Source organism: Leptonychotes weddellii, chromosome 4 (genome assembly GCF_054177405.1).
Source record: "Leptonychotes weddellii isolate Sample4059 chromosome 4, ASM5417740v2, whole genome shotgun sequence".
NCBI classification, from domain to species: domain Eukaryota; kingdom Metazoa; phylum Chordata; class Mammalia; order Carnivora; family Phocidae; genus Leptonychotes; species Leptonychotes weddellii.
The window spans coordinates 38,992,916-39,018,271 of NC_138372.1; the positions used below are offsets into that span (position 1 = coordinate 38,992,916).

Genomic DNA, 25,356 nt, shown 5'->3' on the forward strand with positions numbered 1-25,356 from the left:
ACTTCTAGTACTATGTTGAATAGCAGTGGTGATAGTGGACATCCCTGCCGTGTTCCTGACCTTAGGGAGAAAGCTCTCAGTTTTTCCCCATTGAGAATGATATTTGCTGTGGGTTTTTCATAGATGGCTTTTATGATACTGAGGTGTGTGTCCTCTATCCCTACACTCTGAAGAGTTTTAATCAAGAAAGGATGCTGTACTTTGTCAAATGCTTTTTCTGCATCTATTGAGAGGCTCATATGGTTCTTGTTCTTTTATTAACGTATTGTATCGCATTGATTGATTTGTGGATGTTGAACCAAACTTGCAGCCCAGGAATAAATCCCACTTGGTCGTGGTGAATAATCCTTTTAATGTACTGTTGGATCCTATTGGCTAGTATTTTGGTGAGAATTTTTGCATCCATGTTTGTCAGGGATATTGGTCTGTAATTCTCCTCTTCGATGGGGTCTTTGTCTGGTTTTGGGATCAAGGTAATGCTGGCCTCATAAAATGAGTTTGGAAGTTTTTCTTCCATTTCTATTTTTTGGAACAGTTTCAGAAGAATAGGTATTAATTCTTCTTTAAATGTTTGGTAGAATTCCCCTGGGAAGCCATCTGGCCCTGGGCTCTTATTTGTTGGGAGATTTTTCATTACTGCTTCAATTTCCTTACTGGTTATGGGTCTGTTCAGGTTTTCTATTTCTTCCTGGTTCCGTTGGGTAGTTTATAAGTCTCTATGCTTTTGGCTATTATGAATAATTCTTCTGTGAATATTTGTGTATAAGTTTTTGTGTGAACATTTTTTCATTTCTTCTGGGCATGCCTAAGACGTCTTGGCAGTCTCTCCTTTCCCACAGCACTTTTCAGTTTCTGCAACTTTCTCCACTGTTAGACTGTGGGCAACCAGAGGGGCCCCAGAGCTTGTTAAATTTTGGGAACTGACTGACTGATTATCCCTCTGAAGCCCTGTAGTGGGATTGTCTGTTTATCTGTCGCAGCAAGCGTCTTTAGGGCTGAGGGCTATATCATGCATCCCCATGTTCAACGTAGTGCGTGGCACATGAGCCGTGTAGTACGTGGAACAGCAGGATGGGGACTGTTGCTTAGAGGTTCTGGAGTTGGGCAGAGAGAGTGAACAATAGTGCTTACAGTTAAATACGTAGAATGTACTGAAGCGGCCTCTCCATATTAATGCTAGGTGAGTAGGAAGAGTGGCACCAACCTGGCAAGAGCCCAGGTCTTCCAGACAAGCTAGCTCATTGAATTGATTGCAAATTCATTTCCCTCTTTAGTTATTGTTAAAACATTGTTATTAGGATATTTCAAAAGGGAGAAAAAAGTTTCTGGTTTTCTCACTGATTAGTCTTTGACAGTTCAACTCCCTATATTTGTCTGTAGTAGTAGTGATTCTTAAGGTTGTAAAATTCCTTGGATTGTCTAGACCAGTAATTCCTGCCTGGATGTATCAGAACCAGAATTCTGATGTGATAAATCTGGTCTAAGTCACATGTGAGGTCTGAATCCTTATAATCTTTTCTTCTTGAAGAAAAGAGGCTGCTTCAGAAACTCTACACTTGGTGCTAGTTTGTCCCTATGGAGTATAACTGGCTTTGCCCTTTCCCGTATGGGAATTCTTCAGCTCTATAAAGACTGAGCATGTCTGCCCCCCCCGCCCCACCTTACGCTTCCTCGTGTTTTCTCCTGGATAAACCTCTCCTGTTCTCACAGTGTACCCCACAAGAATCATCTCCAGGCCTAGTGAGTTTTGTTTGTAATTGCATTAAAGTGCAGAGCACCAATGAAACAACCCCACAGCATGGACTGACCGATGGGGAGGAGGGTGCTGCTCTCACCCTACCTCTTGCCATTATTTCTTTTGCTCTAGCCTATGACCACTTTTAATTCAGTTTGCAGTTGGCATAGGTTGAGCTTATTATGGACTAACCCAAAGCCCACAGGTCTTTCTCACATTCAACTCAATCCATGTCTGCTATAAATCTAAGTAATTGGCTTTTATAATCAACAGCGGGCATTTGTCCTATCTTTTTAGATTGTATGTTTTGGTTCCAAACCAATTCTTTCGCAATAGGAAGCAGTAGGCTCAGAAGAGGGAGCTGTAACAGCCATACTTGGGGAATTAGGGCACCGTTAGTTATTCACTGCTGATTCCCAGTTTAGGAAGCAGCAACATGTGATTAGTCGGTCATTAGAGAACAGCCCAGACTGTCTGCATTTCTAACCAAGTCGTCACTGCTTCCATTCCCTGCCGTACAGTGCCCCCGACATTGTGCTGAACATGTTGCCTTCATTATCTCCTTTAGTCCCTGCAGCAGCCCAGAGCACACCCTGCTGTGAAATCCGGGTGTGCTCTGGTGGTCTGGATACATCAGATTCATTCGATTCATTCAAGAATGCTTTTAAATAAAAGAAAATCTCAGGTCTTAGCCCAGAGATTCTAATTCAGTAGGAATGAAGTGGGGCCAGGAAATGTCTTTTTCAAAAGTTTTCCCAGGATCCAGTGCACCTGTTTGGGAGTAACTTTTATAGTTGCTTGGCTCTTGAACAGCACAGCTTAGGTCTCATTCACCTTCCGCCCTGTAGCGCTTGCTGCAGCAGAAGCCCCCAGGGAAGATGGCTGAATCAAAGTTCAGATGCACAGTGTCAGGAGAGTGAAGATGGTCGGTGTTGTGAGTCCTGAGCTTTCTGAAGACCAGGCATGCAGCTTTCTCTGGGGGTCTGATAGCTAACCAGGGAAAGGGCTCAGCCCAGGGTGACTTGGCTCACAGAGGAATGGGGACAGCATTGTGAGATGATAAGGCTGCCTGGCCAGGCAGAGATCCTGGGGGCCTCTGCCCTTCCTGGGAAACAACAGAAATGACTGTTGTCCACGAGAATGCAGCTTAATCTTACCCAACCTTCAACTCGTTGTTATTCACCAAAAGCCAAGCTTCAAAAAATGCTATTGGATAAAGATGGTACCTTTTAAACAGCTGTTCAAGGATAATGTTAGAAGGGCACACTGAGGATCTTTGCGGAATGTCCAAACAAGACGGCAGGGAACTTAGGACTCAGATGGTCTCATCTTCCACTTGTCCCTGCATCTAGCAGCTTTAACTTCACTACTTGGACAGGAGGCCAGTCCTGGAGTGTGGGGCAGGGAACTAACTTTCCTGGTGATGAGGGGCAGGCCTCAGACATGCCACCACCATTTTGACTAATTTTTATCCAGTAACATAATGTCAGAGCTGAAAGTGCCCTTTTTTTTGATGGAGAAAATGGGGTCCTGAGAGGACCCGTACTTGCCCAGCGTTTACAGTGAGCCAGACACTGAGCCCTGGGTTCTTGTACCCCAACATGCTGCTGCACCAAAGCCCCCAAGATAACTAACCTTGGAATAGACTTTTTTTTTTTTAGATTTTATTTATTTATTTGAGAGAGAGCGACACAGATAGGGATAGAGATAATGACAGGAAGAAGCAGGCTTCCTGCTGAGCAGGGAGCCCGACGTGGGGCTCGATCCCAGGACCCTGGAATCATGACCTGAGCCGAAGGTAGACGCTTGACCAACTGAACCACCCAGGTGCCCCTAGAATAGACTTTCCTATGCAGGGGAAACAGGGTCCCAGTATCATTTACTGCACACATTTAAATAATTGCCCCAGCACCATTTATTGGCGAGTTAAAAGATTTCCCCACTGATCTGCAACAGCACCTATCCTAAACCAGTTTTCACACATGCAGTGGTCTGTCTGCTGTCCCACTGGTCTGTCTGTCTCTCATGGTGCCAGTACGGCGCTGGCTTCATTGCCATTGCTCTGTCACTACATTGTGGCATCTGGTGGGGGGGGGTCTCCCCCCTGTGTCACATCAGATTTCAGAGTCAACGTAGGTTCTGTTAAAAAATAGCTGCGATCTGGACAAGAACTTTATAAATACATTTGTTGAGAAGGATTATAATAGCAAGTTTTCCTATCCACCAATAATAGTATAGGTCTCCATTTATTTAGGCTTTAACACCTTTCAGTGAAGTTTAATAATTTTCTCACACTAAGGTCATGAACATTTTTGATAGATTTAACTCCTACTTACTTTTGGAGGTATTTTTTCTTGTTACTATTATAAATGGTAGTTTTTTCTTGATTTACATTTTGCATGTCATCAGCGTACTGAAATGGAATTTGATTTCTGTATGTTGATCTTAAATCCAGCACCTATTAATGCTTTTGTATTTTGTAAGTGGAAAATCACAATCTGTGAAAATGAGTTGTTTCTTCCTTTTCTATACTTTCCCTTTACTTTCTTTGTCGTATTAGTGCACTGGGTGGGACCACACAAGGAAGAGTAGCAGTGATCAAGGGTATCCTCAGCTCACCCTGACCTTGAATGGAATACTTCACACATTTCATTTGCTCTACGTTTTGTGTAGATCTACTTCATGAGGTGAGGGTAGTTCCTTTCTATTCCCAGTCTGCTAAGAGTTTCTATAGTTTGTTGTTTTTGTTGTTGAATGGGTATTAAATTTTACTGAACACTTTTTCTGCATCTGTTGACATTATCTAATTTTCCTTTAATCTGTTAATGATTATTTGGGTTCTTCTACCTCCTGAAAAATGAGAAAATAATCTGAAATATAAAGAAAACCTTGAGATCCTTTTATTGTCTGTCTTTGTGAGCTTCACACACACTGGCTATTACATAACAGACTAAAACCCAGAAAGGCTGCTTACTCAGGCTGCTTCCACGTATTTGCTTTCAGGCTGGGCAGTGGACTGGACCCTGGGGGTGACAGACTGGATAGACCTGCTGGCTGAGGGCAGGCCAAAGAAGCTCTGCTCTGTCAGATGCAGAAAAGAGCAGGTCCAGGCGCCAGGAACACAGGGAACCTAGAGGAAACATGATGTAGATGCCAGACTGGAGAACGGACAAGGTAGGGATCGCTCTATCACCCTTGGACACAGCCAGCTTTACCTGAAATCTGAGGTAGGAGTGCCCCTTCCTAGTGCCCCCCACAACCAGTCTGGAAGTGGGCAGACTTTTTCCCAGTGGGCCTCTCAGAAAATGAAGGTAATCATTTTTACTTCCAAAGAATTCTGGCTCCAGCAGAACACTGGAGAAGTAAGGTCTCTCACAACAGGTTTTCCAAATGGTGGACTCACCAGGGTGAACGCTGAGTGTGCCCTCATGATCTAACTGTGCACCAAATAACTCTCTCTACTCTGCAGGGGATCTTCAGAACCAGGGAACCGGGCCCATGAGACTTACAGGGCCGTGACTCCTGTCTTCAGACCTCCACAGGGCTGTCCAGGGGCAGAACATGGAAGCATGACCACAAAGGTGACAAACCAGGACCAGCAGGAGCTCCAGGGAGCACAGAGGCTGACTTAGCAGAAGGAAGAATTTTCATATTGACTCCCAATGGGAGAGGATTGCCTCATCACAGCAAATGGACAAAGACTTGATGACCATCCAGCGGGAATTTCACAGAGCAGATTCATGCCAGGACTGGACTGCTGCCTCTAAAAAGTCCCTGCTAGCCCTGGAATATGAAGTGACACCAGCGAGAAATGCCTGGGTTTACTTAAGAGCCAAGGTGGTAAATGTAGTGTTTTGGCTCAGGACCATGGGGCTCATGGCATCATTCCACAGGCCCAGCTGCCCTTTGTACCATTGGCCTTGACACCTTAGGTCCCTTGAGTTGACCTACCTGCTCCCCAAGAGCTGGAGAGCCCTTATAAGCTATGTGCTCCTGCATATTTTACAAATTGGATCCTATACTGTGGCAGTGTGCCAGGAAGCAATGAGAGACTTCCAACACGACTTCTTATCTGTGGAGGGAGCTGCTGTTGCCGGACTCTGCCTCCATGTACCAGGGCAGCACAAACGGGGGCTTTATTGGTGGGGCTTGGGAAGCTGTGACAGAGCCCAGCATGCAGGCCGTGAGGGCTTGGATAGCTTCCAGGAGACAAGGGATGAGGGGACGCGCGATGGGGCTCTGCTGCTCGGGGCACGTTGTCCCTTTGTCCCTTCTCAGTTCTTAGAGGCAAGTGTGCACGAAGAAGGTTCAGCACTTCACAAACTGGTGGGTGACCTCGTAGATTCCCACAGATTCCTGAGACTTTTCGTCATAGTCAGTCCAGTCCTATAGGGAAAAAATGGCCCTGTCAACCTCATGAGATGGCTTAAGACGGTGGGGACAATGGCACTCTGGGACTTTAAAGGGCCAGTTCAGGCTCTCACTGAGATATTCATGAATGTGTAGGACCTGGAACAGAGCTAGAGTGCGTTCTGGGCAAGTCACTTAACTTCTCAGAGCCTCAGTTCTGTCCTCTATTAAAAAAAGGAATAGTAACAGACTTCGTGTTGAATGTTGAAAGAAGCAAATGAGAAAACACATGTAAAAGTACTTAGCATAGTATCAGGCACATGTAAGAGCTCAGTAAATTCCAGTTGTTGTTGTTATTAGGTGCTATGCAAACTGAAGGAGGTTTCTGTCCTTTTGAGCCTGACCACAAGGCTTATGTAAGGTAGTAACATGTTCAGTAATACAACTGATTTTCATTATTCATGGTAGTTATATTCTACAGAATCACCACAAACACTGAATTAGTAAAGAGCGAACCACTGCTCCCAGGGGAAATACAGGGTTAGGTTCTTGGAAACCTTGGATCACATTTTCTTCAACCAATCAATATACAACCTTGTTTTGGGTAGGTTTCCGTTTAAAAATACCTTATATATAGTTGATTCATTAATATTGAACTCCCAGCCAACAGCACTAGAACTCATGCCTACACAAAGCTTATCTAACATGCATTTTCTCCATTAGGTATATCGCAGCCTTCCTGCTTGTGGAACACTAGGGAGCACTTTAACACTACACTTGGGGCCATTTAAACACCAAAATCACCAACAAAAATTAAAAAAATGTGGAATCATCTTTCTATTGATCTTTGTTCACCGAAAGGGTAATTCCCACCAGGTACCCTAGAGCACCCCGCAAGGCCCCCAAGTCCTGTACCTTCTCCTGCAGATTAATATCACTGAAGACTGTTCCCGATTCCACACCCTCAGCAGCAAACCCAGCCTGGAGGTGACAGGAAGGCAGCAGTTAGTCTGGGGGAAAGGAGGTACTGGTCTGGCCGGTGAGGCCTGGCCAGGGAACTGGTTCTTTTCATACCACCTTTGGGATGGGAGGACAGAGATGCAGTGTGAGCACCTCTTCTGGAATAATGCACTTCCTGGGCCTGGAAGCTTTCCCAGGCCTACGGTCGTTCCTCTAAAAGCCTGGGCCAGAGGCAGGGGGGTGGGGTAAACCTTTCCACTACGCCTGAGCTCCTGAAAGCCCCTGGGCATGTCATTCCCCTCTCTGGACCTTGGTTTTCTTGTTTAGGATAGGGGGATGAGAATGCTGTTTTGTCTCCCTGCCTCATAGATTTGTCGTGAGGTGGAAAAGCTGCATAAATAAAGTGGGATGAGCGCTGGCTCTGAAATCAGATAGACCTGGGTTCAAATGACCGTTCAGTGCTTACTGTCACCCTGGACAAGTTGCAAAATCTCAAGTTCTTTCCTTGTCCGAAAAACAGGACGAATAACTTCACAGGGTTACCGTGAGGATTAAATGAAGTAATATGTAAACGTGAGCAGCACAATGCCCAACATATAGCAGGCACTTAGTAAGAGAGGAGAAGTCCTAGTCCCTGGTCTCTGGATGAAGCAAAGTTCTGTTGTGACTTCCTATATGCACCCCCCAAAGATACAGGTTACGCACCTGGGGCTGGAAATCAACTGGTTCAAGGCCTCGGCATTCAAATTCTACGATTGTCTTGAACTTCTCATTGTCTTCAGCCTAGAAAAGAAGGGTGTTGAGGGGGCAGGCCCAACTGGGCCCTTGGGAAGATCTCACTGCCCCTGCCCTTCCTGCCAAGTGAGCCCTACTACCCCTGGGAGCCCAGAATGGGACTCAGGAGCAATTCCTCCTCTTCTGGAAGAAGCCTGCATTGGGCACCTGCTCTTCGTGAGACCTTCTTGGACACAGCTGCTGCAGAAGACAGACTGAGTTCTGGAGTCAGCCTGCCTGGATATGAGCTCAGACGGCTCTACCTCTCCTCCCAGCTGGGCCTAAGACTGTCAGATGGGGCTGAGGACACCACTACAGGCTTGCTGTGAAGATCTGAACTACGTGTCAGGTGCCCAGCTGTACTACCTGACACTATGCTCAACAGCAGATTATATTATCGAAATAAAAAATATGAACAAGAATGTTAGGCTATAGTCTCCAGATTTTCCCAACGGCCCAGGATGCTTAACTGCGGCCTTTTGCTAAACCTCTGCCATGCTGTGAGGGAGGAGGCGGACTTAAAAGCCTTTGAGATGGGGTTTTCATGTGGAAGAGGCACCTCTGAGGGGACTGGTGTAACGAGGAAATTCATGCCGACCTGACCCATGGGCTCAGAGATGCCAAGCACCGCACCCACACACTATCATTCTGTCCCTCACACCAGTCACGTGCCTGGCAGGGACGAGGCACTCTGTTGGCCCTGGTCTGCTTTTTGTTTGCTGGTGTGTCTTATTTACGATGTATCATTTACTTGAAAACAAGTCCTCGCGACTTCTCCCTTTAACTTCAGAACAAAGGTGAGAATTTGGCATAAATCAGACATGTTTCAAAAATACTAAGTAAGGGGGGTGCCTGGGTGGCTCAGTCAAGTGTCTGACTTCAGCTCAGGTCATGATCTTGGGGTCCTGGGACTGAGCCCTGCGTTAGGGTGCGTGCTCAGCGGGGAGTCTGCTTCTCCCTCTCCCCCTCCCTTTACCACACCCCCTGCTCATGCTCGCTCTCAAATAAATAAAATCTTTTAAAAAAAAAATACTAAGTAAGGAATGGGTGAATACAAGTAACTACCCTTTAAACAAAGAGACTCAAAGCACACACTCCCTCCCCCACCGTTTGGGCTAATTTGTTACACGGTAATGTATAACTAGCTAATGTCAACATCAAGGGTGCCAGAGAAAGCTCAGGAGTCCCCCAGTGTAGACAAGGCAAGGGCTCCCAGTGATGGAAACTGAGTGGACAGGGTGGGCCAGAGGTTCCCTGAGCTCCCACAGCCCAGTGCTTATTAGAGAAGACACTGTAACAGCCTGTTTATGAATCTTCTGCCTACCAGGCACTCAGCCAGTGTATGGTGAATAAGTGACTGAGTGAGTGAGTGAATGAGTGAACAAGTGAGTATATGAATGTCCCAAAGCAAGTCACGCTGGTGCAGACAAACTCTAGAACCCAGGCCTCCTAGCTCCCAGCTTAGATTTAATCCCACCAAACCTGCCACCACAGCAGGAAACTTACATTGTAAGATTTGATGGTGCTGCTCAAAATCTCTGAAATGTAAAAGAGAAGACAAAGTTGACTTGAGTCCACACTCTGCCCCCATCCCTGTGCCCAAACGTGGCTCTGGGAAAAAGAGTCGGCTGCCACAGCCTGGGCACCTCAGGCCTGGGTCCACCCACAGCAACATGAGCCTGCTTTTGCTCTGGTACCAGGAAGATGTAGCCCCAGTTGGCAGAACTCAGGATTCGTGGCCTGACCTACCGATGGAGTTTTCCCTCGCACACAGCTTGCACTTCTGGACCATGGAGGCACTGCCACGACCTCCCTTCAGTGCCACACTGTCCTGGCAAGGGTAAACAGAATCTCCAGTCACACATTAATTAGACATGATCCCGTCTACCACTTATTAGACAGGTGAAGAGACCAAGACAAACAGGGAGCGCCATCTGCTAGGACAAGAATCCTGGGGAGCTTCTTGAGACTAAGAAAGGGACTCCCCTTGATTTTGAACTGCCTTACATTCCAAAGAAGCCTGTTCTTCCCAGTGTTGACCATACTAATGGCTGCCCTTCCAAACCACAAAAAGCAGGGTCCAAAGACCTGAGAGATTAGGGCCACAGGTTCCCTCCCCAAATCCCTGCCCAGAGGCCTATGTGTGTTTGTGTGTGGGTATATGGTGGTAGGGGGAGTAGTTACCATCAGCCGAATATACTGCCACTTCTCTGAAATCTCACCACAGTTGCCACATTTCATCTTGGGGGAGGAAAAAGAGGATTAGTAAAGTAGTTGGCTCAGCTGGGCAGATGGGAAGGGCAAGAAAAGTGTGACGTAGGCAGGCTCAACCTACCTTCCTGTCCACAATTTCACCTCATCTTTACAACCAGCCCCACCAAGGACATAACCGAAATTTCTCTCTGGGCAAAGAACAGGTCAAGTGTTTCTCCTGCCGGCGTGCCCACCCGCCCTCTAAGAAGTACCCAGTCTGGCTAGAAATTCAAGGCTCCTTGAGTGCAGAAATGGCACCCTTGTTGGTACTGGAGCTTCCCTTGTGTTCTCACAGGCCTTGCAGGTTCCTAGTAAAAGTACTTATCGCTGTTGTTACTCCATTTCTCTGTCTCCTCTGCTAGACTCTGTGCTTTTTGAAGTGGAAGAACATCAATTCCTCAAATAAGCCCTCGTATTCGAGCTTCAAAATATTTGGTAGTAAAGGTGGCCAGAAAAAGCTTCCTAAAAGGGATAGAGCTTTTGCCAAGTTCTGAAGGATGCTGGGGTTTTGACGAGGAAGGAAATAGAGCAGAAGCTCTGAGATCTGGGAGAGTGAAGGGCCTCACACTGCTCAGGTAAGAGGGGGGACTCTGTAGACCAAGCCACCAGAGTACCAGATTCACCAGTATGGGGTGGGGAGGGATGGAGGAAGCCACGATCAAAATTAAAACGATTTCACGATAAATAAAGCTTAATCAACAAATAAAACAGAAAGTGAAATTCCCCTCCTTACTAAACAATCCCAAGACCCCTTCAAGTCGTCTTTCGTTTAGTGTTTACAAAACATGAAATATTTCACGGAGGAAAAATTAAAAAAGGAATTGCGAGACATTACCAGTTAAGAATTAACCAATACATTTAGAAAAGCGAACAAATTCTATTCAGGAAAATAACATTTAATGGCTATACATTCCCAATCTTGCTGGAGACAAAGCTCCCCTTGGAAACTGACTTTAGCACGGGACCGGGGCCCCGCCCCTGCCGCGCACCCCGCTTCCGGAGTCGCTCCCCCACCCGGAACCTCGCGGCACCTACAGCCCCTCCGATGCTCCTCCCTTCTCCCGCCTAGGGTCCCGCCCCTCCAGCCGCACCTTGAGGTACCACCGGAAGTCCTCACCCAAGGGGCGGAGGTTGGTGACATTCTCCAGCGTGGCTTTGAGCTGCAGCGCAATTTTCTGTAGAGAGGGAGGGCCTCAGCAAGTGCATCAACCGCGCCTGCGCAGCCCTACCGAGCCCCGGCCCCGCCCCTCCTGGATTCGCGCTCTGCCTCCCCCGCTCCTCAGCGCGACAAAGTTAACTAGTCACACATTAATTAGACTAATCACACTTCTCTCATTCCCTCCTGGCACGAACTGCCGCCTCCCAGGTCCTCGCCACCTCCCCGTCCCTGCCCCGGCGGCAGTTTGCCTCCGCCTCACCCCCATAGTGGCTTGGTTCGGCACGACCCGGGCCGGCGACAGCTGCGGCCGCTACTTTCCGGCCCGTCGTAAACGGTGGGCGCCGCCAGCGCACTGGGTGCAGACCTCCGGCGTGCGTCGGGCGGGGCGGAAGGCGGGGCTTTCACGCGCTGCTGCTAACTGCGCGCGCTGGGTTGCCTTTTCTGTAAGATTAAGTGGACCTGGGGAGGTGTCGTGAATCCGCAATTAGCCGGAGCTCGGACCCGCCGAAACCTATTTCCAGATATTTGCTGAACGCCGATCTCGTGCCGGCACTATGCTAGTTCGAGGGATACCGTAGCAAACACGACTGTCCCTGCGCGAAACCTCTGCCAGGGCTTCTTCCTGCCGCTCTTCACTACTCGGTCTTCTCTCACCCGACAACCGCTCGGTCCGTGCTTGCCTTCTGAGGCTTCTTAGATCGCGTCGGTTCCGCCTGCCCTAAGGCCAGCTTCGCAGATCTGAGGGATTGGGGCCCTTCTCTCTAAACTGCCCCTTCCTCTTTCCCCCAGGAGACCTTTCAGAGGGTTGCCCCGTGTACACGTCTCTCGCTGCAGTCCCCAACACTGGACACGTCCTTTCAGGGGGGCTCTTCTCTGGGCTCCTGGTTTATCCTTGTATATTACCTGAACCTCGTTTCATCTGTCCTTTTGTCCAGGGCACATCTGAGACCACATGGAAGCTGTGGGTGTGGGTGTGCGACACTTAAACAGCCTTTGAGGTTCTCACGGTCATTTAAAATATGGAGTTACTATTCTTGTCTACTTTACCTAATCAACTTCATTGCCCCAGGTACCCTTCTATAGAGAGGGATGCACTGGAGTTAGGAACCCTGACATCTCTGATCCCAGATCTGGACCTAAGTTGCTGCTATCTTTGAAGGAGGCAGATTGTGTGTATTGGGGGGGCGGGGGTGCAGGGAACACTGGCCAAAGACTTGGGACATGTCCCAAGCTGGCATGTCTTGTGGGATGAGCTTATCCTAATCACCTCTCCACAAATGAGATTTATCAAGCCCAGTTCCTTTCAGCACCCACAATCTGGTCAACCATCAATTTGCCTAAGGAAGCAGTGCAATTTAGCAGCAAGGAAAAAGTCCTTACAGATCTATGTACTGAACAAATTCCCACACTGTCCATACCTAACGACTGTTGGTATTGATTTTAAAATGACTAGAAAACTTCTCTGCGACTAGGCATTATCCCTTATATTGTACTAAACCAAAATGTTTTCTTCCATACTGAAATACCTACAGATGTATCTATAAAAGAGGATTTTAAAAACCCCCTCAATTATATCTCAATAAAGCCAGAGGGGGAAAAACCCATTTCACACCTAAAATTTTAGAAAATACTTTATTAATATAAAATACCCAGTGTTCAAATTTCCTTAATGATGTCAATTTTGTTTTTTGAATCATGATCCAAATAGGGTCCAAACTGTACTGATTATGTGTTTCTTAAATCTCCTTTAATCTACCAGTTCCCACACCATCTCTATTTTATGTTTGCAATGTGTTTATTGAAGAAGCCAGATCCTCTGCCCTGGAGTTTCCTTTGGATATTGGTTGGATTTCTATCGTATTTTCTTCTTCTTTTTTTTAATCTATTGTATTTTCTAACTTTTCTATTCTCTTATTCCTGTAAATTGGTAGTTATATCTATAGTTGATTAATAGATTTTTGGCAATACTTCACATAGGCTGTTTTAAAAAATAACTGAGGAGAGTTCACATGTTCTGGTCTTTACAAAAAACTGCAATTTTGTTATGTATTTATTAAAGACAGTCATTTATAGTTTATAAAAAAAATATTGTCCTGATATACACAAAAATGTCCTGATAATGGTAATTAAAAACAGGTACTCCCAACCCCCCTTGTGTCCACATCAATTTTCAATCTAGATTGGCTTAATCTTGAAGTGTAATCCAATAAGACTGAAGACCAAACACTTCAGGTCCTGGACAAGATAATAAAATACTCGTAAGCCTTCTGGATCCCTATAATGCAAGAGGAAAAACATGTTTAAAAAGCTGGAAAAAACTGGCAAAAAAACAAAAACAAAACATTTAATAACCCAGATTATTTACATAAAGGCATTTACAGAATTAAAACTTTAAAAACAACCAAGTGTCCATAAAGAAGGAAAAGGCTATATGCTATATATTAAACGAGATCATTTTTTTTTTAAAAGATTTTTTTATTTATTTATTTGAGACAGAGAGAATGAAAGAGACAGAGAGCACATGAGAGGGGGGAGGGTCAGAGGGAGAAGCAGGCTCCCTGCCGAGCAGGGAGCCCGATGCGGGACTCGATCCCGGGACTCCAGGATCATGACCTGAGCCGAAGGCAGTCGCTTAACCAACTGAGCCACCCAGGCGCCCCTAAACGAGATCATTTTAAATGTTAGTTTTTAATGGGGAAATAGTTACTATTAAATGAAAAAATCATTATTAAAATAACAGATTGCTGATCTCAATTATATTTTTTGTGCTTTTTAAAAGTTAAATAGTTTTTAATGCATGCGAAATAGATCAGAAATACTTCAAGATATTAATGGTTGTCTAATTGATAAGTTTGTAGGTGATTTTCCCCCTTTCATTTTTCTGCATTTTCTATACTGAGCATGTATTACTTTCAGAATTAGGAAAACTTGTTTTATTTTTTAAAAAGATTTTATTTATTTATTTGATGGAGAGAGAAAGAGCACAAGCAGAGGGAGAAGCAGGCTCCCCACTGAACAGAGAGCCCAACGCAGAACTCGATCCCAGGACCCTGGTATCATGACCTGAGCCGAAGGCAGCTACTTAACTGACTGAGCCACCCAGGCGTCCCTAGGAAAACTTTTTTTAGGAAGTTTTTTTAGGAAGTCCCTAGGAAAACAAGGAGATTGTCCAAAGGAAGACAATTACACCCAGCATGGACTACAAGTGAGCCACTGGGGCACCTGGGTGGCTCAGTCAGTTAAGCGTCTGCCTTGGCTGCTCGTGATGTCAGGGTCCTGGGATTGAGCCCTGTGTCAGGCTCCCTGCTTTTCCTTCTCCCCGGCTCATGCTCTCTCTCTCTCTCTCACATAAATATATAAAATCTTTAAAAAATAAAAATAAAAGGAAGCCATATCTAATTCCAAATCCTCAAAACACAGGAGCTGGATGTTGCCAAATTTTTTTTTTTTTTTAGGTAGGCTCCATACCCAGCATGGAGCCCAACATGGGGCTTGAACTCAAGAGCTGAGCTGAGATCAAGAATCAGACCCTTAACCGATTGAGTCATCTAGGTGCACCCAGAGGCCGTCAAATTCTAAGGACTCTTTGTAGCATACAGACTCATGTCTCAGCTTTATAATCTGCCCTACTGACAACATGAATTTTTAAGTTCGTATTCTAAATAATTTCAAGTTTCACCATTGTCAGACTATAAGATGTGCTAGTCTGAATGGCCAACACTGAAAAGGTGTTCAGCTCGACCCAGTGACTCTACAGTTTACCTCAAGCACCTGTTTTGGCATATTTCATTTTCTGTTCTGGCCAGATTCTTACTCTGGCTGCTCCTATGACATTACTCTGTGTGTGTGTGTGTGTCACTTGAGAAGCTCTGTGTAACACTGACTGAATAAAACATCAAAAGCAACAGAATGCCCTTGAGAATAATTTGAAGTCTCTCATGATGAGAACAAAGCTGGCCGCCCCCTTTTTTTTTTTTTTAAGATTTATTCATTTTAGAGAGACTGAGTGAGTGAAAGAGACCAGGGCGGGGGGTGGGGGGCAGAGGGAGAGAGAGTCTTAAGCAGACTCTGCACTGAATGTGGAGCCTGACATGCGGCTTGATCTCATGACCCTGAGATCACAACCTGAGCTGAAACCAGGAGTCGGATGCTTAACCAACAGCCACCCAGGTGCCCTGACCCCTTCTGTCTTGCTGTAACGGTCCCAATCTGGTTAAGGGTTTCATATCAGTCAGCTTCAAAACTGACACGTCTGGCTATAAGGGTCATATACACTTACTTGGATTGATTGACATCAATAAGAGAACCAATTTTTGATGTTGTGAAAGAAATGTGTTCATCTCCAATGACAATTTCAAGCTCCTAGAAACATTTAAAAAAACTAAGTCAGGCCAAATTGGATTTTCCATCAACCACACAGAGGATCTATCATCTGTCAAATCACACAAACTCTACAACATAAACAAGACCGGTTCACTCTGAGCACTAACATGTACTGGGTCTAGAAACAAAGAAAGAAATTAGATACTGGTTTAGTCCTTGAGTAGCTCATACTCTTAGAGGAAGATGTATTTGTGAGGCTCTACTATTTCTGGGATTTGGAAGAATTTACAAGTTTTATATAGGAGTTTTCATTGTTAAGAAAGTGGAGTAACATGTATAAATCTTAGGTTTTAAAATACCAAGAATCTAACCTTTCTGGGCAACATGGGACGAGAAGAAGTCTAGACCTTGTGTTTGATCCCAGCTTTGTCACTATCAGCTGAATGCTCTTGGGTCTCAATTTCTACAGTGACACAAGTAGCACAAATCTTTAAAAAATTTCTGTGGGAGTGCTCACCGTGTGCCGGCTATTGTTCTCAGTGCGTGGGACAGATCAGCAACACCAAAGGTCTGTGCCCTTGTGGAACTGCCAATCTAGTGAGTCCTACTTCTTTTTTCTTAATTTTTTCCTATTTCTTTTTGATTTATAGTTTTCAATTATGAAAAGAATTCTAACAGAAAATATAGAAAACTATGAAACCAATGTTCTTAACACCCAGATGTGAAAATGTTAATAGGCTGTCATACTTGTGTCAGATTTTTTAAAGAAATAAAATGTTACACATACAAAGTTTAGGTCCACCTCCCATTCCATTCTCCCTCCTGCATCCCAGAAGTTGAGGTGTATTCCTTCCACTCATGTTTTTAGATTTGGTAGTATGTTTTTAAATTTTTACATAAATGATCATACTATATGCATCCTTCTGCTTTTTTCATTCAACACTGTTTTTGTATGTGATCTAGTTCATTAGTTTTAAATGCTTTAGAATATTCCATTCATATCCTTATTGAAGCAGACTTAAGTTCCCAATTTATTGTACTATAAACAATGTGGTGAGAATATTCTTCTATGCATCTCCTTGTATGCATGTGAAAATGTCTCTACGAATATTCCTAGAAAGTGTAAGTTTTTTTCAATTTTGCCAGTTATTACCAAATTATTTCCTAAAATGGTTGTACTGATGTTATTCCCACTAGTATATAAGATCCCCTTTTTCTTTCTCATATCCTTTTTATTTTTTTAAAGATTTTATTTATTTATTTGACAGAGACAGAGATAGCGAGAGCAGGAACACAAGCAGGGGGAATGGGTGAGGGAGAAGCAGGCTTCCCGCCGAGCAGGGAGCCCGATGCGGGGCTCAATCCCAGGACCCTGGGATCATGACCTGAGCCGAAGGCAGACGCTTAATGACTGAGCCACCCAGGCGCCCCTCTCATATCCTTTTTAAAACTTGATGCCCCCCACCCTCACTTTTTGCTATTCTAATGGGTCTGAAATGGTATCTCATTATTTTCCTAATTTTCACTTTCCAAATGTAGATATTTTCATATATTTATTGGCCACTTGTTTTTCCAGTTCGTAAATTGCCTGTTCAGAACCTTTACACATTCTGCCACCGGGTTATCTTTTTTTCCCCCCCAGTTATCTTTTTATTATTAATTTGCAGTTCCTGATATATTCTAGATATAAACCCTTTGCCAGGTATGTTTTGCAAAGATCTTCCTTCAGTCTGTGGCTTATCTTTCAACTTTATCATGATGTCTTTAGCTAAACAGAAGTTTTAACTTTAAAGAAGTCACATTTATCAATCTTTTCCCTTGAGGAATTTAAAATATTCCTTCTCTACCCAAAATAATAAAAGATAGTCTATATTTTGTTTTAAAATCTTGTTTTATTTCTACAAATGGTCTAACTGAAAAATATTCTATAAACACACTGCCAACTGATACAATTTGTTAAACAATCCATCCTTTTTCTATTAATTTGAAAGTTCACCTCTGTCATACCCTGCTCTGAGTTCCCATATATTCATGGGTTTGTTTCTGGGCTCTCTGTTCTGCTCCATTGTTTACTGGTCAATTCTGAGGCAATATCACAGTACAGATGACTGTACCTTTTCAAGAAATCTTCAAAATTATCTTGGTTACTCTTGTCCCTTTGATCTTCCATGAATTTAATGCTCTCTTAGGCTTTAGGAAAAATCCTGTTGTGATTTTGATTTGAATTGGAATGAATTTATCAATTATTTTAATAAAATTGATATAATAATTGAGTTGTTCCATCCATAAAAATGATTTTTTTTTTTTAAAGATTTTATTTATTTATTTGACAGAGAGAGACACAGTGAGAGAGGGAACACAAGCAGGGGGAGTGGGAGAGGGAGAAGCAGGCTCCCCGCAGAGCAGGGAGCCCGATGCGGGACTCGATCCCAGGACCCTGGGATCATGACCTGAGCAGAAGGCAGTCGCTTAACCAACTGAGCCACCCAGGCGCCCAAAAATGATACATATTTTTATTTTCTTCTATAAAGCCCTTTTAGGTTTTTTTTTTTTAAAGATTTTATTTATTTATTTGACAGAGAGAGACACAGTGAGAGAGGAAAAGGGATATATAAAGAAAAGCAGGTGGAGTGGGAGAGGGAGAAGCAGGCTTCCTGCCGAGCAGGGAGCCCAATGTGGGGCTCAATCCCAGAACCCTGGGATCATGACCTGAGCGGAAGGCAGACGCCTAACGACTGAGCCACCCAGGCGCCCCGAAGCCCTTTTAAGTTTTATACATCTTATTAAATCTACTCCAAGTTCTTTATAGCTTTTGTTGCTATGATGAATGGAATTTTGTTGTAATTACCTTATCCAACAGGTTGTTGCTAGTGTATAGGAGTATGCCCTGTTCTCTTCACAGGACTACTGTGATTGCTGAATGAGTTAATACAGCTGAAAATTAATGGTAAAGCAAAATACATATACATGATTTTACTGAGAATCCGTGGACATAAATTAAAAAGTTAACTTTAGAAAGTACTCAGGATGGGATTTTCTTTTCACTCTTTCTCAAGAGTTAGACTAGGTATTTATCCAGAGGATACAAAAATAGTGATTCAAAGGGGCACATGCACCCCAATGTTTACAGCAGCAATGTCCACAATAGCCAAACTATGGAAAGAGCCCAGATGTCAAGCTACAGATGAATGGATAAAGAAAATGTGGTGTATATATATGTATATATATACAATAGAATATTAGCCATCAAAAAGAATGAAATCTTGCCATTTGCAATGATGTAGATGGAGCTAGAAAGTATTATGCTAAGCAAAATAAGAGAAAGATAAATACCGTATGATTTCACTCATATGTGAAATTCAAGAAACAAAACAGATGAACATAGGGGAAGGGAAGGAAAAATAAAAGAAGATAAAAATAGGAAGATAAACCATTAAGAGACTCTTAACTATAAGGAACAAACAGTGGGTGCCTGGGTGGCTCAGTTGGTTAAGCGTCTGCCTTCGGCTCAGGTCATGATCCCGGCATCCCGGGATCGAGCCCCACATCGGGCTCCATGCTCAGCGGGGAGCCTGCTTCTCCCTCTCCCTCTGCCTGCCTGCTTGCCTATTTGTGATCTCTCTCTGTCAAATAAATAAATAAAATCTTAAAAAAAAAAAAAAGGAACAAACAGGGTTGCTGGTGGGGAGGTGGGTGGGGGGATGGAATAACTAGGTGATGGGCATTAAGGAGGGCACTTGATTTAATGAGCACTGGGTGTTATATGCATCAGATGAATTACTAAATTCTACTCCTGAAACTAATAAAACTCTATATGTTAACTAAGTTGGATTTAAATTACAAAAAAAAAAAAAGTTGGTCCACCATTTTGAGGTGAATTAGGAATTAACTTATATGGGTTTTTATATTAATAAATATAATTATTATTGAGCTTTTACTACACACTGGTACTATTTTAGTCACTAGAGATTTAGCACTGAAAAAAATAGGTAAAATCCTTGTACTGAAGGAGCTTGCAGGGGTATATGCAAATCTGTTGCAGTGGGGGGAGGAAAAGGGATATATAAAGAAAAACAAACAAGACAATTTCAGACAATAATAAATGCTACAAAGAAGATAAAACATCCTATTTAAAAAAAGAAAAGAAAACGGGAAAGGACATTTTAGATTGGATGGATAGGCAAGACATCACTGAGGAAGTGATGTTTGAAACCTGCAATAATAAAGACAATATTGGATAGACTATTCCAGGCAGGATGCAGCAAATGCAAATGTCCTAAACTAAGAACAACCTAGGTGTGTCTGGGGAACAGAAATAAGGTCAGTGAGGTCTGAACACAGTAAAAGATTGTGAAAATGGTAGAAGATAAGGTGGGAGTTCGGATTTTTTTAATTATTTTTTATTTATTTATTTATTTAAAGATTTTATTTATTTGACAGAGAGAGATAGCGAGAGAGGGAACACAAGCAGGGGGAGTGGGAGAGGGAGAAGCAGGCTTCCCGCCTAGCAGGGAGCCCGATGTGGGGCTTGAACCCAGGACCCCGGGATCATGACCTGAGCCGAAGGCAGACGCTTAACGATTGAGCCACCCAGGCGCCCCTATTTATTTATTTTTAAGATTTTATTTATTTATTTGTCAGAGAGAGAGAGCACAAGTAGGGGGAGCAGCAGGCAGAGGGAGAAGTAGACTCTCCGCCAAGCAAGGAGCCCGATCCAGGACTCAATCCCAGAACCCTGGGATCATGACCTGAGCCAAAGGCAGACGTTTAGCCGACTGAGCCACCCAGTCGTCCTGGATTTTATTTTAAATGTAGTGGGAAGGCAGTGGAGAACTTAAAATCAGTGGAATACATTTCATTTTAAAAGATTAGTCTGGTTTCAGGATGGAAAAACAGGCTGTACAGGACAAAAGAAAAAAGGAAATCAGTTACAGGTCTAGCTTAGGAAGGTAGCAGTTGAGGTGGAGAGAAATAGCTTCCCTGTTAACACACTCAAATATGACAGTGGCGGGGCACCTGGGTGGCTCAGTCATTAAGCATCTGCCTTCGGCTCAGCTCATGATCCCAGGGTCCTGGGATCGAGTCCTGCATCTGGTTCTCTGCTCAGTGGGGATCCTGTTTCTCCCTCACCCTCTGCCCCTCCCCTTGCTTGTGCTCTCTGTCAAATAAATAAAACTTAAAAAAAAAAAAAATTACAATGGCCTTTATTTTCATTACCATAATGGTCTTCAGAATATATATAAAGCCATGAATTTAAACACATATACCTAGCTGCTTGCATGATTTTCCTTCTATTAGATTGCTGAAATAACCATGTTCTATTTCTCTTTGTATGTTCACAATGCTTTGTCCATAGTAGTTACTCAGTATGTGAGGTGGGCAGCAAAACCTCTGAGAAGGGCTGGGGGGAGAGTCACATGAGGAAATCCAGGGCTAGGCTCTAGGTGGTTGGAAGTACCACTGGCTCTCTCTGTTCCTCCCTGTGGGATTACTGCTTCCTTAGATAAAGGTGCTGTAATCTGCTTTGTGTAGGGCGCGCGCACACACACACACACACGGATTCAATGTCATATGCATGGCAGTAAAACTCATCTTACTTGTAAGACTTCTGCACTATAGGACAGTTACTAAAACACTCACCTGCCGGCCCACTCGGTCAGGGGGTGGCCACAGTGCATCATCCTCTTTGGTAATTTCACTGTCATCAATTATTCTCTTCAGTTCCTCCATTACACTTTTATGTACATAAGCCTGAAAGCAAATTAAAAAATGGGATTTAAGTTGCATCCCTAAGCAAGTGTTCTCACTCAGATAGATAGTGATGAAAGATAAAAACAAAAACAAAAAAAGCCTGCTCCTAAAAACTAGTTTCTGGCACCTCTGTAAGGGGGATGGCATTCAGGTGTGAAGAAGGCTGGGCCAGAAGTGCCCAATGACTACATCTCAGACCCCATCTACTTGTTTCTACTTCTTGGCACATCCTGTTCACTTGGACCTTCTCCTTGCTTACACACCCAACTCACACCTGAACCCAGAACAAAAGATCTGTAAATAACCTGGTTATTCCTAACTAGATGACATGCTTATGAAGAGCAGAGACATGTCTTTAAAAATACATTTTGCGTGGGCGCCTGGGTGGCTCAGTCATTAAGCGTCTGCCTTCGGCTCAGGTCATGATCCCGGGGTCCCGGGATCGAGTCCCACATCGGGCTCCCTGCTCGGCAGGAAGCCTGCTTCTCCCTCTCCCACTCCCCCTGCTTGTGTTCCTGCTCTCGCTATCTCTCTCTGTCAAATAAATAAAATCTTTAAAAAAAAAAAATACATTTTGCGTATTAGTCCACATTAAATATAAGGAGGCTGACATGTGTGGGTAAACATAAACCTGAATGCTAGTTAAAGATAATAGTATGAAAATATACTGACAAGACATTTTCAAATGTGACAAAGTGGTTAAAAGGAAAGAGAAGCTTTGATGAAGCCTCGAGAGCGCAGCAGAAGTTATATAACATGGAGTGCACGGACTGGACAGAGGCAGGCACAGCCACCTCTTGCTGGCCAGGGTGAGGTGACTTTGAACAAGCCCCATAATTAATATCCAGCCTTCACTGTAAAGGTATATAATACCGCCCGTCAAATAGGCTTATAATCAGGGTTAAATAAAAATCGTTATGTGTATAAAATACCAAGTGCCACGCCTGGCATCTAACGTGCATTCAATGATGTGAACTGCTTTCCCATGCCCCTGTTCCCCATTCAAATGCAAATTAAAGAGCGCTACTGAAAGCTATGCACCAGGGAATATACCAAACACTTTAAGTATAAGGTATTTAATTCTATGATAGCACTGGCGAGTGGGGGGTAGGTTTTATTATTTGTTTCTGCAGACAAAGAACAGGGAATTTGCCCAGGGGCACATAGTAAGTAGCAGATCAGGGTTTAAACCAAGATTTGCAAGACTTTAAATGATTACCAGTAAGTGATTCAGCACTGTGAAAAAATATAAACTAAAAGATGGGAGAAAAAATTTAGAAGGTGTCCATAGATATGTCTATACTTCTCTTTTCCAATACTACTCCCAGAAAGAACAAAAGCAAGACAAAAGGCTAAATTTTAGTGAAAGAAAGGCTCTCAGAAGGCTCATTACCTCTTTTCTGATCATGACATCATTTTTGTAATTGCTGTTGTTGGCATATCTCAATTTCCCTGTGAGGAACAAAAAACAAATTCAGTGTATATTAAAAACATATGAGTAAAGTATCATTAGCTCACCAAGACTATCAGCTTTTGCTTAAAATGTATCCTAGTTTTCCCTTCAGTGACTACCAGATTTACTACCTGTACTTCTGGTGTTCCAACAATGGCAGTCTTGTCAGTTCTTCACTTTAGGCTATTAAATAGCCTCAAAGCCAAAAATACTGCTGACATTGAATTATAATTCTTGCAAAAGGCAGCTCAGGTGTGATAAAAGAACACAAGCAGACTCTTTTGTGACTCTGGCAAATCATATCTCTGCAGGTTAATGTCCTCAGGTGAAAACAGGGAGAGTGATGGTAACTTACTTGCACACAGGGCCTCCTGAGGCTCAAATGAGTCGTGAAAGCAATTTGGAAACTGAAAATGCTGTTTAGATACTATTCATGTGACCATGCAACATTCTGATCTATTCCTGTGATGGAAAAGTTGTGGTTTTATTATTAAGCAGTAATATTTGGTATATAAGGCCCTTTGTGTATATGTGCATCCAAAAGGGTAATCTGGGTATATGCTGGGTATGAAGGAAAAGATAGAAGGAAACACATGAGTTTTTACTCTTGGAATAGAAGGCACACATGTAAACACGCTATCTTGTCACACTACCAAACACAGTATCTTGTCATTGTTTCTAACTGGGGTTTGTCAGATTCATCTTTGTGCCCCCATTTAGTGGGAGTTTTCTGTCATCTCTGATTCCTTTTCCTTCACCACAGTGGCCCTTCTCCCAGATCTTAGCAAACAGCAATAGTATCCTAAATCCTTCTATCCGCTTTTACTAGCACCCTAGGCCCAATCAACATCCTTTTTGTCTTGACAACTGTAACTGTCTCTTAATAAGCAGCCCTGTCTCCAGTCTTGCTCATTTTGCACCCAATGATTAGAGATCACATCTTTCTCTCCTTAAAACTTTCCAATTGCTTCCTGCTGCATTTATTTATTTTAAGATTTTATTTATTTGACAGAGAGAGAGAGCATAAGCAGGGAGAGTGGGAGAGGGAGAAGCAAGCTCCCCACTCAGCGGGGAGCCTGATGCGGGTCTCGATCCCAGGACCCCCGGGATCATGACCTGAGCCGAAGGCAGAGGCTTAACGACTGAGCCACCCAGGCACTCCTTCCTGCTGCATTTAGAATAAAATCCAAACTCTTTGCCATGGCCTATAAAGACATACATGGTATGCCCCTGCCTACTTATCTGACATCGTCTCCTACTATTCTCCTCGGAGCTCCCTACTTCCTCAGCCGTACTGGCTACCCGAAACATGCCTCCTAGCTCATTCATGCCCTACAGCCTTAGCCCTTGTTACTCCCTCTGTCCAGAATGCTCTTCTTCCTGAGCCTCACAAGGCTGACTCCTTCTTGTCAGTCAGGGTTCAGTTCGAATACTACTTTTTCAGAGAGCGCGCCAGTGGCCACCCTGCTTAAAAGCAGCCCACCAGCACTTAATCCATCATTTTGTTTTATGTTCTGACCACCGGTCACTATCTGGAGTCTTTGTTGTTGTTATCTCTCTCCCAGCACCAGCATATACGTTCCATGAGAGGAAGCTTGTCTGTCGTTCACTCCCGTATCCCAGATTGTGAAAGGGAGCCTGGCACAAGGTAGGCAGTCAATGTTTGCTGAGTGAGGCATTCTAGTAAAAAATGTCACCAAACAGAAGTCCCTGCGCATGGAAAGAACCAGTGGAGCGGTCACAGGAGTGATCGTTTCAGATCCGCGCCGCAGTCATCAATACCTTCCTCTTCTAGCTCCTCGCACATTCCGGAACCCCGGCCTCCCCACTCGCCCGACCCCAGGCCCAGTCCTCGCTCCCAGGGGGCCAGAGGCCGCTCTTACCGTCGGGTCGGAACTCAAACTCCAGGAACTCATGGCCGAATTTGCCCTTATGACCCACGTAGTAACGCAGATAAAAGTCACTCTCCATGGTTCACGAGGAGGGTACCAAGCCCAAACTTTACCAGCAAGCCCCACCGCCGCTGTTTGCGCCCACCACTGACGTTTACCTGGGCGCGCGGAAGTGACGTCAAGGCAAGGCCGTCGGCCGTGGCGAGGCGGCCCCGGTCGCCCCCATTCCCGGAAGTGGGGGAAGTCTGGCCCATTCCCCGGCGGAAACAAGGCTCCTTTCACCCGAGGGCGGGGTCAGTGGAGCCGTGCCCCGTCGGCCGGAGGCGGGAGCGAGGCTGAGGCTCAACACCCGGGGTTCTCGCAAGCTGGAGGCCGAAGGCGACTGGAGGACCCCTGGGTTCGGGCGGCGGGTCTGGAGACCTTGCTTCGAGACTTCCGGCTGAGCACGCCGAATGCTGCGCCCTTTCAGGCTCGACGTCCATTTAAGTACACCTGACTTGTGTGCGTCGGGCAAAGCTGATAACCGTCCCTGGACCTAGGTCTCGATAATAAAATGGGGTTAAATGAGCTGACCTCACAGAAAAAAAAAAAAAAAAAGGTTAAGTGACCTGACCCCACGGGGCTCAGCACACGATGTTTCAGAAGTTGGCTGCAACTGAACTTTGCTGTTTACGGACCAGTTCAAGGAAACTGTTCCCAGAGACGC

At 44.4% G+C, this 25,356-nt stretch overlaps 3 protein-coding genes across 5 annotated transcripts in view; 1 reads left to right on the plus strand and 2 right to left on the minus strand.

The window, feature by feature from the left end:
* Nucleotides 1-8,832, plus strand: part of CPT2 (carnitine palmitoyltransferase 2) — a 102,438-nt gene extending 93,606 nt beyond the window's left edge. The window contains exon 8 of the mRNA XM_081816951.1: nt 5,205-8,832. Coding sequence (XP_081673077.1) covers nt 5,205-5,254 — 50 coding nt within the window. The 3' untranslated portion in view covers nt 5,255-8,832. The remainder of the gene's footprint in view (nt 1-5,204) is intronic.
* On the minus strand, nt 4,614-11,608 carry CZIB (CXXC motif containing zinc binding protein). 2 transcript variants are annotated; one of them, XM_031021180.2, is made up of 8 exons: nt 11,491-11,608; nt 11,190-11,247; nt 10,004-10,060; nt 9,569-9,650; nt 9,326-9,357; nt 7,751-7,828; nt 7,001-7,066; nt 4,614-6,121 (listed from the first exon to the last, which is right to left on the minus strand). In XM_031021180.2, the coding sequence occupies exons 2-8, from the start codon at nt 11,211-11,213 to the stop codon at nt 6,044-6,046; spliced, it is 417 nt and encodes a 138-aa protein (XP_030877040.1). In that variant the 5' UTR covers nt 11,214-11,247; nt 11,491-11,608; the 3' UTR covers nt 4,614-6,043. The 2 variants fall into 2 exon arrangements, with proteins under 2 accessions (XP_030877040.1, XP_006749988.1); XM_006749925.3 differs by having other exon boundaries at nt 11,164-11,247; nt 11,491-11,607.
* A 1,635-nt stretch (nt 11,609-13,243) lies between these two features.
* On the minus strand, nt 13,244-24,892 carry MAGOH (mago homolog, exon junction complex subunit). Of its 2 annotated transcripts, none has more exons than XM_081816962.1 (5): nt 24,809-24,892; nt 22,699-22,757; nt 21,195-21,305; nt 15,511-15,593; nt 13,244-13,506 (listed from the first exon to the last, which is right to left on the minus strand). In XM_081816962.1, exons 2-5 carry the CDS (start codon nt 22,711-22,713, stop codon nt 13,407-13,409), a joined length of 309 nt encoding a protein of 102 aa, XP_081673088.1. In that variant the 5' UTR covers nt 22,714-22,757; nt 24,809-24,892; the 3' UTR covers nt 13,244-13,406. The 2 variants fall into 2 exon arrangements, with proteins under 2 accessions (XP_081673088.1, XP_006749989.1); XM_006749926.3 differs by having other exon boundaries at nt 24,642-24,858.
* Between the last annotated feature and the right edge of the window lie 464 nt (nt 24,893-25,356).